We start from the raw sequence: 10,055 nt of genomic DNA, 5'->3' as shown, positions 1-10,055 counted from the left end.
GGTCCTTCGCCCGTTCATTCCTATTCCTCTGCAGCCGCGCTGTGCACTGGCTAGAATCTTCTAGAAGTGTGGCTGTTCGTGCTGGTGCCTGCCTCTCCATGCACGGATTCTTATCTTCACTCAGAACAGTGCTCTAAATGGATCAACCTCCTATCCGGTGCTTTCAAGGAGGCAGGAGCTGTCAGCCCCTGCGGGGAGTCATTTAGAATGGAATATTCTGTGATTGTGGCCGTTAAATGGAACATGACGTCATGACGCCAGGGTGGCCCTCCGGCCGGAGCGGCGGTCACGCGCCGGGCGTGACGTCAACATACTGCGCCCCTGTGGGAGGAAAGCCCGTCGAGCAGCGCCGGCCGGAAGGGGAGGGACGCCTGGCCTGGTTTCCGGGCGACTCAACCCTGCCGGCGGCGGCATCATCGTCAGTTTTCCGCGTTTACTTCCTGAAGTGCAAGCGTGGCGGTCATGCCTTGGATACTCTCGGCAACTAAGCTTGTTCCCGCGGTAGCAAGCGCCCGCAGCCTCTCAGGTTAGACTCACCTCCCACAGTGTCTCCTTCGGGGCTTGCTCTGAGAAGCCTGAGGCGCACCAGAGGGGTCCAGGTTGGTCTGAGGCGACCCCTGCTTCAGTGGACTCTTCTGCTGGGGTCTCCACTCCCAAACCCCCTGTGCGCTCCTTGGATTTCTTCTCTACCCCCTGTCCCTGGAAAAGGGTGGGCCCGGGGTTCTTTCTGCAGTTGAGGTATTCTAAGAGGTTGAAATGACTGCAGAGAGAAAAGGGTGTGCTGTCTTCCCAGAGGGGCTGTCTTCAGAGTAACTCGGACTCATGGAAGTTGTGTCAGTTATCACACTTGCCCAGGTGACACAGTGTCTCACATCACGTAGCTCTTGTTTCTGTTAGGTTAACTTACAGTCGGATTTTCGTGTTTTCAAAGAGTAGACGTGAGAGCTGGCTGCAGAATGTACGGGAAACACATGTTTAGTAGTACACATCTTTTGAGTAGTTCCTCTCAGAAGAGGTAATATTTGAAAATACTCCTGAGGCTTTTTATGTCTGAAAGCCTTGCTCGAAAAGGCAAGGTAGTAAGTCAGGAAGAGAAAAACAAATACCGTATATTAACGCATATATGTGGAGCCTAGAAAAATGATACAGATGAACTGGTTTGCAGGGTAGAAGTTGAGACACGGATGTAGAGAACAAACGTATGGACACCAAGGGGGGAAAGCCGCGGAGGGGTGGGGGTGGTGGTGTGATGAATTGGGCGATTGGGATTGACGTGTATAAAATGGATGACTGATAAGAACCTGCTGTATAAAAATATAAATTAAATAAAATTCAAAAAAATGAAACTTAGAAAAAGAAAAGGCAAGATAGAGTAGTCCAGGAATGGGGGGCGGGGCATTTTTTTAGGGTGTATTCTGTCGCAAGCAGTGAAGATGAAGCTTGATCGGTGAAAGCTGAATCGTCTTTCAGGCAGATCTGTCGTTGGATCATATTTTAGTTTTGGGGGCCGATAGGTGAACAATGTGTGAGCCGGAGCATATGGTATTTGGCACGAGTGTTAAGTCTTGACATGTGTTTTTTACGTTGGTATACCTGAATTTATTGAAAATGGAATGGTAATTATATCAAGACTTACTTCTTACTCTAGAAAGTAAAATTAAAAAGTAATCATTGTTAAGTGCACAGAACTTGCTCTTTGCTTCTAACAGTTAAGTTCCATAAAGCTGTCCCTCTCCATGGGAGTAGGTGAATAGATACGCAGTTAGTCAGTCCTTTTTTTTTTTTTTTTTTTTTTTTTTTTCGGTACGCGGGCCTCTCACCGCTGTGGCCTCTCCCGTGGCGGAGCACAGGCTCCGGAAGCGCACGCCCAGCGGCCATGGCTCACGGGCCCAGCCGCTCTGCGGCGTGCGGGATCCTCCCTGACCGGGGCACAAACCCGTGTCCCCCGCATTGGCAGGCGGACCCTCAACCACTGTGCCACCAGGGAAGCCCACAGTTAGTCAGTCTTGATCACAGAGGCCATAACTTGTGATTTAGAGCTGGAACCATTCTTTGCTTGTAACTTTTTTTCCATTTGTTGAGGCTTTGTGTAAAACCTGATTAATCAAAATTTAGAGCTAGGTACTGGATTATACACACCAGTGTCCTCGAAAAATGTAGTCATTATGCTTCATTTTGCTTCAGTGGAATAAGTAAATTTAACCACTTCTCATATTAACATCATAATATACATATATAGGCTTTTTGAATGAATGAATGATCTCCTTGGATCTTCACAAGTCCAGTAAGTTAGAGCAAATATCATTTTACTGATGGGGAACTGAAACTAACACGATATCACAAGTAACAAGTCAGGAATGTTAGTTGTATGATTCCCATCTAGTCCTTTTTCTGTTATACCTCTGCTAGGTCTTACTCTGCTTAGTAGAGTCCTTTTGGACCTTTTTATTGAGCCAGAAAGAATGTATCTTCATTCAGTAACTTTTGAGTTAGCAGTCATTGTGGGTGAATCTCCACTTCCCTGGAGTTACAGTCTAGTCAGATGATAGAGAAGCAACAAATAAATGAATATATATAGCAAAGGATGGTAATAGAGTCTTGACTCAAGTGACATGGGAGCCCAAGAAAGGCAATAATGGGTTGTAAGTATGTTATTCTGGGATTTTATAAAGTTTTAGAATTTGAAAATTCCACCGACTTTAGATGTTCATAAATAGAACTTCAAATGTCTGTGGTGCTCTTGGGTGCTTTTCCTTAGGAAGACTCTGGGAACAGGGTATTGAGTACCATAGGTAACTTCCTATTCTGTGAAAGTCATGCATTCCTAAAGTGAAAATGCTTTGGCTAATTAAGAGTGTGATTTCATTAGTTGTGATATAGTTATTAACACCTAGTCATTTGAGAAAAAGCAAAATAAAGCATTAATGATGCATAAGTAAGTTTTATATTTTAAAAGACTAGATCATTTAAATATAAGTGTGAGATGAGGAAGGGAAATATTGAAAACATTAAAGAATAAGTAGAAAATAATTTTTAAAAGCCTGTTTGCAGTTAATTCTATTAACATTAATTGAGCACCACATAGGAGAACTAAGCACACACAAAAAGTTTCTACCATCATGCGAGACGGACAAAAAAGCAAGTAATTGTGGGCTTCCCTGGTGGCGCAGTGGTTGAGGGTCTGCCTGCCGATGCAGGGGACGTGGGTTCGTGCCCCGGTCCGGGAAGATCCCACATGCCATGGAGCGGCTGGGCCCGTGAGCCATGGCCACTGAGCCTGTGCGTCCGGAGCCTGTGCTCCGCAACGGGAGAGGCCACAGCAGTGAGAGGCCCGCGTACCACAATAAATAAATAAATTAATTAAAAAGCAAGTAATTGTAATGTAACATACTTGTGGGGAGAAAGAAAAAGTGTTGATATTTTCCGGGGGCAGAGAGGGGCAAAGAGGAAACGTGGGCGTGACTTCAAAGGTTAGGAGAGTTGAGACTTGAAAGAAGGCTTAAATTCACCAAGCCAACTAGAGTGATGGAGCCATCCTGGCAGAGAGAATGAATGCAAAGGCCCAGAACTCTGAAACAGAATGACTGGTACAAAGCTTTGCATCATTAATAAGCCTGAAGCTTTTTTGAAATATGTTGCTGGGCATGTTAGTAGCTGTTACACCAAAAGGGTTCTGTGGTCAAATAAGTATGGGGAATGCTGCATTTTATAGTGCTCATAATAGACTATTTCCATGTCTCTAAGAGGGAAATGTCTTTGACATTAATTTGCAAAATGTATTTGACCATGCAGCCCTTTTTCTCTGGTGAGTCTTGAACTGGTATCCCTTTGAACACAGTTTGGGAAAAGTTGGGCTCAAGCATGAGATGTGTAAGAAGACACATGATAGAAAGTCAAGTTGGGAAGAAAGCTGGTGGCTGGCTCGTGGAGTGTCTTGTATATTATGTTAAGCAACATTGAACTTTTTCCTCTAGGCAGTAGGAAACGAATAATTTTAAGGTATTGAATAAGATTAAATCTGAATTTTTAGTTATCTGTTAAGAATAAAATAAAAAATGGACCAGAGGGCATGTTATTGCATTCTCAAATTTTCAGAGACACTGGTTTTTGCTTTTGTTGAAAAATTGCATTTTTTCTAAGTCTGATTAGTCCCACGTGTGTAACAATAAATAAATTCTACTAAATGTCACATTTTATATAAGTGTCATTTAAAATACTCTGAGCTTTTATGATTTTATTTTCTGTAAATAAGCATTAAATGCTAATTGTCCCCAGTCTCTCCTGTAGAATAAATGAACTTTCCTCCCCACCCACCTACCAACTAAAAATCAAACAAAACAAGAGCTCACGCTTTATTCTAGCAGTCGTTTAAAAATAGTTGATCCTAGGGCTTCCCTGGTGGCGCAGTGGTTGAGAGTCCGCCTGCTGATGCAGGGGACACGGGTTCATGCCCCGGTCCGGGAAGATCCCACATGCCGCAGAGCGGCTAGGCCCGTGAGCCATGGCTGCTGAGCCTGCAGCGTCCGGAGCCTGTGCTCCGCAACGGGAGAGGCCACAACAGTGAGAGGCCCGCATACCGAAAAAAAAAATAGTCGATCCTAGAATTTTTTCTGGTTTCAAAATTTGTTGCATTGCTATATATCACTGAACTATGTTTTTCGAAAGGTGGTTGGGTTTTAAGTGCTACTAGATTATTTGCTCCTATCTTTTAGTCACATTAAAATTTATAGTAATTATATTTCTAAGATAAAAGATTAATATGATCAATAAGATCTGTTAAAAAAAAAGGAAGAATTCAATGGCAGGGAACATGCAGGATGCAAGTCAACGTAGGAAATTCTTTTTTTGTTGCTTAATAAATTCGGGTACCTTGAATGTAGCACATCCAAAATTTAACACCTCCAGGCCTATCTCAGATTAATGGCACTTCTCTTCTTTCAGTTGCTAAGGCCAAAAATCCTGACTTCTGTCATACCCCACATCCAGTCTGTCAGCAAATTCCATTTGGCCCTACCTTTAGAATATATCCAGAGTCTGATCTCTCTTTACCACCACCGCCTCCACCACCTTGGCCAAGCTACTGCAGTCTCTGGCCTGGATTGTGGCAGTAGCCTGCATTTCCCTGCTTTTACCCCTGCTTACTTAGAGTCTGTTTTTAATGACGGCAACCAGCACAGGCCTGTTTAAGTATGTCAGATTATGTCACTCTTCTGCTCACAGCCTCCATTGGCTTCCTGTCTGACAATTATAACATAGTTCATACTGTGATCTAGCAGTCCCTGCATAATCTGCTCTTCTGTTACCTTTCTTACTTCATCTACTTGCTCTCATACTGGCCACACTGATCTCCATGTTCCTCAAACACACCTTATACAGTCTGCTTTAGGGACATTTCGCTTGCTAGTCCTGCTGCCTGGAATCTTCTTTGACCAAATATCCACATGGCTAACTCCTTCATTTCATTTAGATCTTTTTCCTGGCTACCTTAGCTAAAATTTCAAAACTCATTAATCTTTGCTGTTTTCTAAATTCTTAGTATCACTGTTACCACAAATTCATCTTTTTCTAACATACCTAATCCAAACAGCCACTCATCAGATGTTTACAGTCCTGCTAAATACGTTAAAAACATAATCTTAGTGTGGTATTAAACAAATATTGTCTGCAAAACTCTAACAGAAACACACAAAGATGGTGTGATGAATTGGATTGACATATATACACTAATATGAATAAAGTGGATAACTAATAAGAACCTGCTGTATAAAAATATAAATAAAATAAAATTTTAAAAGAAGAAGCACATAAAGATCTGTGTTCAAATGTTATATGAACATTATGTGTCTGAAGAGTCAATTTAATGATTCCTTTTAGTTGATTTCTTCTTCTGTACCTCTTTATGCTTCTTTTTTTTCCTCTTACCACCTTCTTTGAATCCTGCTGAGAAAATAGAGGGATTCCAGTTGCAAAAGTATATTGAGATACATGTTTGGGGCTGCAGGACTTTGGTGAATAATTGTTGAATGACCGTCTTCTCCAACTGCATTCTTCAGCAAAGCTCTCTTCATTTGCCATACCATTTAAAAGAAAGGACTTCAACTCACCATTGTCTTTGTCTCTTTCTTGATCATTCTCAATAATTCTCTTTGTATTGGTATTTCTGCCATTAACAATTTTACCTGAAGTTGTAACAGATATGTAGTTGCCCATCCCACTGTTGTCAAATGTCAGGGAAGAGAATGAATTAAGGCCCTCATGGCCCAGTGAACCACATGGTATATATTCTGTATCATATGAAGAAAATCTCTCGAAAGCTGGATATTCACTGGATGTAGAGAAAAAGCTCTTTCACCTCTGTTTCTGCTTCCATAGGAGCTTCTTGGGTTATTTAAAAGGTCTTCAAAAAAAAAAAAAAAAAAGGTCCTCAAGCAAGTCTTCAAAGAAATGAAATGAAAATGGGTCCCTTTTACGAAAAATTTCTTTAAAGACATCATCTGGCTTACGGAATGTGAAGCCATACTCAGAAGAATCATCAAAATGACTTCTGCCTCCACCATTTAATCCTTCTTTGCCATATTTATCATAAATGTCCCGTTTTTCATCATTTGATAATACCTCATATGCCTCAGCTACTTCTTTGAATTTTCTCTCGGCTTCTTCTTTATTTTCTGGATTTTTATCAGGGTGCCATTTAAGTGCCACTTTTCAATAAGCCTTTTTAATGTCCACAGATGAAGTATATCTCTGCAATTCTAGAACTTCATAGTAATCCACTATGTTGTAACAGATGGTTGGAAAGGGGTGCTCAGGGTAGTGAGAACCGTGGTTTCCTCTCAGCTTAGGCTCTGCTGGTGATAGTGGTAGAGGCAGTGACTGCAGATAGGCACATTTTTACATTGAAGACAATGTTATTACCATGGACCACTGCTAGGACACATTAGGATACTGATTATATGGCAAGCAGAGTTACAAGCTTATGTCAGGGAGGGCTGCATTGTGGTGTCATTATGGGGTTGGGGTAGGGACTAGACCTTCCAAACAGAGCTAGTCCAGAGTCATACCAGACCATCCTTAACCCTCTGGACTATTTCCCCTATATTTTCCTGGAAGCCTCAAACTGTGCCTTATAAACCAGTGGGAGCTGTTGTTTATGGCCACAGCATACCTCTTGCATAATATGACCTCTGGGTTACTGAGCTTTAATAACTTACTTCTCAGTTGTTCCATGTTTTGGTTTGAAAAAATGAAGAATTTGTGAACTATGAAAAAATAATCAAGCACTTGACATATTTATTTATTTCAACCTTAGTAAGTCATTGTATTAGTCCTGAGGCTACTATAACAAATTACCATGAACATGTCTGCTTAAAACAACAGAAATGTATTGTCTCACAGTTCTGGAGGCCAGAAGCCCGAGATCATGTGTCAGCAGGGCTACACTCCTTCCCGGGGCACTAGGAGAGAATCCGTTCTTCCTCTCTTCCAGCTTCTGGTGGCTATACATATTCCTTGGCTTGTGGCCACATCTCTTCTGTTTCTGCCTCCGTGGTTACATTGCTTCCTCCTCTTCTGTCTCAATTCTCCCTGTGCATTTCTCTTACAAGGACACATGTCATTGGATTTAGGATCATCCCAGATAATGCAGGATGATCCGTTCATCTCAAGTTCCTTAATTACATCTGCAAAAACCCTTTTTCCAATTAACAGTCACAAGTTCTGGAGATTAGGATGTGGACGTATCTTCTGGGGGCCACCATTCCAGACACTGCAGTAATAAAATCATTTTAGTGCACTGAGGCAAGCTTATTTTTAATGGAATAGGGCAGCAAAAATAACAGTCACAGAAAGAATAGTATTTAGTGAAATTTCTATATACATTATACATATATATGTCTGTATATACTAGGTTACTGTGTAAAATATATTTCTTACTGTGGGTCTTGGTTTTAAAAATTTGAAAGCCGCTACCTAATATAACGGCTTTATTTCACAGGTGAAGAAATAAGTACAGAGGAGTTATGTAACATGCCAAGATCATGTAGATAGTAGAACTAAACTAGAACTAGCACTTTTTTCTACTATACCATACTGCCTTTAATTCTTTGTCTTAGATTGCCTTCTGGAGTACATGCTTATTTCCTTCATTTTTCTCTATGGTCGCTTCATCTTTCTTTTTTTTCAACTTTTTTATTATGGAAAATTTCAAACATATACACAAGTAGAGTAGTATAATGAACTCTGATGTACCCATCACACAGCTTCAATAATTATCAACTCATGGCCAGTCTTGTTTCATTCAAATCCCCATTCATCCTCTCCGCAATCCACCCCACCCCCATATTATTTTGAGACAAACCTGAGATCATATCACTTCATCTGTAAATATTTCTATTTATATCTCTAAAAGCTAAGTTTCTTTTTAACATAATCACAACACCATTATCACACGTTAAAACAAATATTACTTCCGTAATACCATCAGATATGCAATCACTGTCCCAATTTCCAGTGATCTCATAAATATAATGTATTTGTTTTACAGTTTGTTGCTTGAATCGGGATCCAGTTAAGGTTCACATATTACAGTTGGTTGATAATGTCTTTTAAGGCTTAATCTATAGATTCCCCCTTCCATACCTTACCACCCCTACCTGCCTTCGAATTTATGTGGAAAAAGCTGAATTGTTTGTCTGGTAGTGTCTTTGTTGATTGCTTCCCTGTGGTGTCACTTAGCAGGTTTCTCTGTATTTTTGTAAATTGCTTGCCTCATCTTTGTTAAGCTTTCAACCTGTGTAGACTGGGCATATTCCTTAATATGTATTCTGTACATTTTCTAAAGGCAGATTCCAGGAAATACTTAATATTTTGTCCTTTTTCTCATTTTCCACTATTCTTAACTGTATTTTCATACTGCCTGGAAACCTGTACCATTTTCTCTGTCTTTTTAATCATTCAAGAAGCTATAATTTTTCTCAATAACCCTTTGTAAATTTAATTCAAAGTTAATGTTTAAGACTTCTTAACTCTCCAAATAGATACGCTGTCATTCATGCTTTATAATCCCTACTAAAACCTTTAACTTGATCCAGACTTACCGCGTTTTGCTGTGGTAGTGATTGTATGTTCACGGGGAGATTGTACAGTACTAATTGTATTGTTGGGATTTAGCAGAGAAGACTTACTGAGTGACAGAGTAGAGGGATAAGAGCAAAGATTTTGAAGTTAAGTAAAACTGAGTTTGAATCCCAGCTTCCCTAGTACTAACTGTGTAACATTGCACAAATTACTTCTCTGAGTCTGATTCCTTATTTGTTAAAAAATAAATAAAAAAGAAGGCGATGATAATGCCTACCTCACATAACAGTTAAAAATCTAATTCCTTAGTTTGGTGTACAAAGCCTTCAATGGTTTGATCCTTACCTTGCTGATCTTTTCCTCTCCCACCAGCAGCAACACTGACCTGAAATTCTCTTTCTATCCCTTTTCCCTCTACACGCACACATGGGCACATGTGAATGTGGTGCTTTCTATGCCTTCCCTTTCATAATCTCATTCATGATACCTTCAGCTCCCCTTGTCACTTTCACTGACTAATTCCTACTCAGAGTAGGCATTTCTACTTCTGCAGTCTCACACAAGTGCCTGTAGTGTGCTTCTCTGTTCCCCAGATCACTGTGTCCTATCGTCATTGTACCCGTCCCACAGCGTTGTGTTAGTTTTTGTGCTCTCAAAAACCTTGTGTATGAATCCACCACTGCGTTCACAATGTAGTATTGCTCTGTCTCACCTCCACTAGACTGTATGTTCTTTCCAGACCAGGACAGATAGTCTTGTGTTATTCTTGTGTCTTTCCCAGCATGTGCCAATCACACACTTAATAAATCTTGCTGAATGAATGCTAATAATATTACTTCTTATGGGCTAAATATGATTAAGCATTTTTCAGATATTTCACTAGCTCTAACATTCCAAGATTAAATGAGATAAGATGTGCATATTTTCTCAAACTTCACATATTCTCAATAAAAATGTTAATTCTCTTTTTCTGAATTTTA

At 40.4% G+C, this 10,055-nt stretch overlaps 2 protein-coding genes across 5 annotated transcripts in view; one reads left to right on the top strand and one right to left on the bottom strand.

Moving 5' to 3' along the window:
- Nucleotides 1-72: 72 nt before the first annotated feature.
- The window catches only part of XPNPEP3 (X-prolyl aminopeptidase 3), a 61,265-nt gene continuing 51,282 nt past the window's right edge, over nucleotides 73-10,055 (top strand). For all 4 annotated transcript variants that reach the window (XM_019944786.3, XM_073788135.1, XM_073788134.1 and 1 more), the window contains exon 1: nucleotides 73-526. In XM_019944786.3, coding sequence (XP_019800345.2) covers nucleotides 463-526 — 64 coding nt within the window. In that variant the 5' untranslated portion in view covers nucleotides 73-462. The remainder of the gene's footprint in view (nucleotides 527-10,055) is intronic.
- DNAJB7 (DnaJ heat shock protein family (Hsp40) member B7) lies at nucleotides 5,858-9,689 on the bottom strand. Its single transcript, XM_033865668.1, is given in 6 exon segments — nucleotides 5,858-5,967; nucleotides 5,970-6,347; nucleotides 6,350-6,425; nucleotides 6,427-6,773; nucleotides 7,602-7,679; nucleotides 9,602-9,689. Coding segments are annotated over 6 exon segments (1,077 nt in total).

Source organism: Tursiops truncatus, chromosome 11 (genome assembly GCF_011762595.2).
Source record: "Tursiops truncatus isolate mTurTru1 chromosome 11, mTurTru1.mat.Y, whole genome shotgun sequence".
NCBI classification, from domain to species: domain Eukaryota; kingdom Metazoa; phylum Chordata; class Mammalia; order Artiodactyla; family Delphinidae; genus Tursiops; species Tursiops truncatus.
This window is presented reverse-complemented; position numbering and strand designations above follow the sequence as displayed.